Raw genomic sequence first — 5,245 nt, 5'->3', positions numbered from 1 at the left:
TTGTCACTTTTTTTACCGTTCGAATCTTTCTTCGTGAAGTACAGATTGCGTGCCATACTTGTCCGGAAATATCATCGACACGGACGATGGGGACGAAACTTCTTTGGAGGGCATTCCTCCAACGAAATTGGCACTGCATACCCGCGAGTGTGGGATGGCGTTTCAGTTCGTCCCATCGGCGCTAACAGATGCAGGCGTTACTGGTACGAAAACAAACGCAGAGCGCAAAGTGGCAGTGTAGCTAGAATATGTCAGCCGTGCCGACACAGTGGCAGACATGATCGGGAGACCAAATTTCTCGCGTCGTACGGCACGGCTCCATCGTTGTCGCTTTTCCACAAAACATCGGCGAGGTGAAAAACTGTCAAACTTTGTCTCCACGAGATACGACGCATAACTATTGAAGCACTTAATGACGCAGCACAGGCAGCAAGCACTTCATGCTGTGAACCCAGCGCAACCGCACCACTCAGACTTCAATGCGTACCAACGTACGCGGCGTGGTTTCGGTTTCGTTTTCTCTAGGGTTCTCACTGCCTACCTTCGGTACCGGCCGCGCGGCGGCGCGCCAGTCGCGTCGCACGGAGTGTATAGCACCGAACACATTCCCCCGCACCACGGTACACCCCACCGCTCACAACTTCGATAATGATAAGAGCGAACAACGAGGGGGCAAAACTGGCCCTCTATCCTGAAAACAAGGTCAGCTATTCATGCGGGAAGGGTCCACTTCGAAGAAAAGGCCGGGGGCATCCTGTTCTGACTCCTGAGTCAGCAAGGCGCGCCTAGCTAGGCTTTGCTTGTGCGCGAAGTCGAAAGAATCACAGGCGAGTTTGGCGGGTCCATGCTTCTTTTCTCCCTGCCAGAACTCGTGATGCGTGCGAACATCCCGGAGAAAAATATTTCGAGTGCCAAAATAGCAAAACTTTGGCTTTGGATCTTGAAATGAAGTGGATTTTGAATTGTAAAATAGGGTTACCTAGAGTGCCTTCATGTGCGCTTCGCATAGAGTGATGCCAACTGCCTGTTTCCCTTTCCCACATCCTCTTCCACCGCCATTTTGTTTCTCTCATTGTTTCCCCGTGCGCCGAAAAGTGGCCTTTGTGTCCATCGGTAACCCCATCCGAGAGGGAAAATGCTAATCCTCCCTCCGTGGGTTCCACAACGCTGCTCCGAACTTCTGAGATAAGGTGCTTGTTTCTGGGAGGGTTATAAGCCCCACGAATTATCGCCGAGGAACAAAATGGCTGCTGGTTTGTCGGCGAGTGGTATTACAAAGGGTGGCATCACCCTAGCAAAGCGCACATGAAGGCTCCCTAGGGTTACCAAACGCAAGTCTCAAAAGATCACGCGTGATCGCCGAGAAACCGCCAACCGCCTCTCGGTGTGTCTGGACGGGGTCACTCGCGAACCGCATCCGCGACCGCTTCGCGAACGCGGATCCGCTTCCAGTCTGATGGCGCGTTCACACTGGAAGCGGATCCGCGTTCGCGAAGCGGATCCGCGCGTTCTCAACCGCAAAGCGGCTATACTCTTTTTCACCCCAACTTGTGCACCGGAGGCTCCACCTCTACAGGCCGCGCATTGGCCAGTCACCGTCGCACCACCACGAAGCGCTCCTCCGCCATTTTTGAATCAAATATAAACAAAAAAGTGTCTACAAAGAAAAAGTTCTATACGAGCGTCGTAATCGTGATAATCCAATCATCTTAAATAGGGCTTATTATGTAGCACGTTTTGAGCTATAATTTTTCATATGTCCAAATTTATTGGTGTGATTCTTTTTAAAATACGAATCGCACGCAGTCGCTGCGTGGTGACTGAGGCCCTACTGACTGCGTTCGTTTGTTCACGGAAGAGTGAGTCGTTCACAAACAGAATTGCTTTCTTAATAAATACAGCACTCCCGACTTGGCTAACATCTTCTCTCAAATAAAACAATTGTACCGTCAAACTGTCCACTTAAACGGCGCAAGACTTGCAGCCTGAGTGTCTATTTCTTTACTTCTGTTGAATTTACGAACGCGTCCGGTTAACTCGGTGACGTCATGTTGTTGTTGTAGTCGGGGAATCGAATGCTCGACGCGCTCGGCCCGATTGCGTTCTTCTTCTGCGTGTTCAGATATTTTTTACAACTTTATCGTTCTGTTTTATTATTCAGCGTATTTCCTTTGTGGATATCGTTGAGGTAGTGTCCATGGCTCCATCTCCACCGCCGTCGAGACGTAAGCCAGCCGCCACGACACCTATAAATTTGTGGAAGAAGCATCGGCAAGGACGCAAGCTCTCGAGCGATTGCAAGCAGATGGTTCTTTCCGTGTACGCCAAGCTGCGAGAACAATACCCGGACAGGTTGAGGAACGACTTATACCAGCTGACGTCTGAGTATACTGTCGTCGGAGCACGGACAGTTGTTGCCATAAAGAAGGAAGCCATCACGAATTCCGGGCTCCTTCGAACTCCAACTGGTAAGCGCCCAAAGTCGGTTGGCACCCGTCGTCGCCTGGTCCAGTACGACTCTTTTGTGCTGTCTGCGTTGCGGTCCTGCGTGCACGGCTTCTTTCGAAGGAACGAAACCCCGACCGTCACGAAGATACGCGAAGCCCTCATTGAAGCGCTGAAGGATGATGAGGTCGCCGTGGAACCGAGTCCATCGACTGTGTACCGTCTTTTGCATGACATTGGGTTCGAGCTGCAGAAGAGGAGTCGCAACTCTCTTCTCATTGAGAAGGACGACATCCTTGTGTGGCGTGCGAAGTACCTCCGCTCAATCCTGAAGTTTCGAGCAGAGGGTAAGGCGATCTATTATCTTGACGAAACGTGGGTCAACGCCGGACACACCATCAACAAGATCTGGGTCGACACGACGGTGCGTTCTGCCAGAGACGCAGGAAATCGCGGCCTCAGCACCGGTCTCAAAAATCCATCTGGCAAAGGCAGCAGACTGATTGTCACTCACGTTGGGGGTGACCAAGGCTTTGTGGAAGGTTGCCTCGACATTTTTCATGGAGTGAAGTCGGGCGATTACCACGACGAGATGGATGGCAACAGGTTTGAACATTGGTTTGACTTGTTCCTGACCAAGGTAGAGCCAGGAAGCGTTATTGTAATGGATAACGCTTCCTACCACTCAAGACGCGTGGAGTGTGTCCCCACGAAATCTTCAACCAAGAGTGTCATCCAAGAATGGCTAAGCTCAAAAGGAATTGACTGGGACAAAGACATGCTCAAGGTGGAACTAATTTCTTTAGTCTCCCAAGTGCGACACAAGTTCCTCAGCTACCGAGTGGACACACGTGCTGAAACTGTTGGGTGCACGGTTCTTAGGCTGCCCCCTTATCATTGTGAGCTGAATCCCATTGAGCTTATCTGGGGGCAAGTGAAGAATGAGGTTGCACGAAGCAACTCGTCTTTCAAACTAAAAGATGTGAAGGTGCTTCTAGAGCAGGCAATCAAGAATGTCACGATAGACAACTGGACCGCTGCTATACAGCATGTTAAGAAGATGGAAAAGCAGTTCTGGGAGAATGACAGCCTGTCGGACAGAGAGGTTGCACCAATCATCATCGAAATCAATGCCGGAGATGTCAGCGACGACTCCTATGAAGATGAAAGCTGCGATGAAGTTGTCTCTGGATCAGGCCAGCCACACATTCCAGGTGTGGAGCCACTTAATATGTAAGCAGTGTGGCAAAGTATTTCTTCCATTGTGCTCTCCGGGAACTGCTGGAGGCCCACGTGAAGCCTTCTCTGCGTATAAGGCGGCCTGCCTGTGTGGGCTGACTCCCGAGATCTGGTATGCAACCCTGCCTCTCCGAAAACGGCTGCAGCAACACAACGAGGCGGCTTCGGAAGCCCACTTGAAGCGTTCTCTGAAAACAAGGCGGCCTGCCTGTATGGGCTGACACTCGACATCTGGTATGCAACCCTGCCTCTCCGAGAACTGCTGCAGCAACACGACGAGGTGGCTTCGGAGGCCCACTTGAAGAGTTCTCCGAAAACAAGGCGGCCTGCCTGTGTTGGCTGACTCTCGACATCTGGTATGCAACCCTGCCTCTCCGAGAACGGCTGCAGCAACACGACGAGGCGGCTTCGGAGGCCCACTTGAAGAGTTCTCTGAAAGCAAGGCGGCCTGCCTGTGTGGGCTGACTCTCAACATCTGGTATGCAACCCTGCATCTCCGAGAACTGCTGCAGCAACACGACAAGGCGGCTTCGGAGGCCCACTTGAAGAGTTCTCCGAAAACAAGGCGGCCTGCCTGTGTTGGCTGACTCTCGACATCTGGTATGCAACCCTGCCTCTCCGAGAACTGCTGCAGCAACACGACGAGGCGGCTTCGGAGGCCCACCTGAAGAGTTCTCTGAAAGCAAGGCGGCCTGCCTTTGTGGGCTGACTCTCGACATCTGGTATGCAACCCTGCCTCTCCGAGAGCGGCTGCAGCAACACGACGAGGCGGTTTCGGAAGCCTACGTGAAGCCTTCTCTGAAAGCAAGGCGGCCTGCCTGTGTGGGCTGACTCTCGACACCTGGTATGCAACCCTGCCTCTCCGAGAACTGCTGCAGCAACACGACGAGGCGGCTTCGGAGGCCCACTTGAAGCGTTCTCTGAAAACAAGGCGGCCTGCCTGTGTTGGCTGACTCTCGACATCTGGTATGCAACCCTGCCTCTCCGAGAGCGGCTGCAGCAACACGACGAGGCGGCTTCGGAAGCCTACGTGAAGCCTTCTCTGAAAGCAAGGCGGCTTGCCTGTGTGGGCTGACTCTCGACATCTGGTATGCAACCCTGCCTCTCCGAGAGCGGCTGCAGCAACACGACGAGGCGGCTTCGGAGGCCCACTTGAAGAGTTCTCCGAAAACAAGGCGGCCTGCCTGTGTTGGCTGACTCTCGACATCTGGTATGCAACCCTGCCTCTCCGAGAACTGCTGCAGCAACACGACGAGGCGGCTTCGGAGGCCCACCTGAAGAGTTCTCTGAAAGCAAGGCGGCCTGCCTGTGTGGGCTGACTCTCGACATCTGGTATGCAACCCTGCCTCTCCGAGAGCGGCTGCAGCAACACGACGAGGCAGCTTCGGAAGCCTACGTGAAGCCTTCTCTGAAAGCAAGGCGGCCTGCCTGTGTGGGCTGACTCTCGACATCTGGTATGCAACCCTGCCTCTCCGAGAGCGGCTGCAGCAACACGACGAGGCGGCTTTGGAAGCCTACGTGAAACCTTCTCTGAAAGCAAGGCGGCCTGCCTGTGTGGGCT

At 53.4% G+C, this 5,245-nt stretch overlaps 1 protein-coding gene across 1 annotated transcript; it reads left to right on the top strand.

Annotated features, from left to right (window-relative positions):
• The first annotated feature begins 2,197 nt into the window (after window positions 1-2,197).
• On the top strand, window positions 2,198-3,682 carry LOC120843165. The gene is made up of 2 exons (XM_040214411.1): window positions 2,198-2,468; window positions 2,790-3,682. The coding sequence occupies exons 1-2, from the start codon at window positions 2,198-2,200 to the stop codon at window positions 3,680-3,682; spliced, it is 1,164 nt and encodes a 387-aa protein (XP_040070345.1).
• Window positions 3,683-5,245: the final 1,563 nt, after the last annotated feature.

This window comes from Ixodes scapularis, unplaced genomic scaffold (assembly GCF_016920785.2).
Source record: "Ixodes scapularis isolate PalLabHiFi unplaced genomic scaffold, ASM1692078v2 PGA_scaffold8__174_contigs__length_109621045, whole genome shotgun sequence".
Classification (NCBI taxonomy): Eukaryota; Metazoa; Arthropoda; class Arachnida; order Ixodida; family Ixodidae; genus Ixodes; species Ixodes scapularis.
This window is presented reverse-complemented; position numbering and strand designations above follow the sequence as displayed.

Excerpts from the sequence above, each read along its gene's own strand:
- LOC120843165 (XM_040214411.1), top strand. The coding sequence starts at position 2,198 with ATGGCTCCATCTCCACCGCCGTCGAGACGTAAGCCAGCCGCCACGACA. Across the intron at positions 2,469-2,789 it reads GCTCCTTCGAACTCCAACTG|AGGGTAAGGCGATCTATTAT; the intron begins GTAAGCGCCCAA and ends AGTTTCGAGCAG.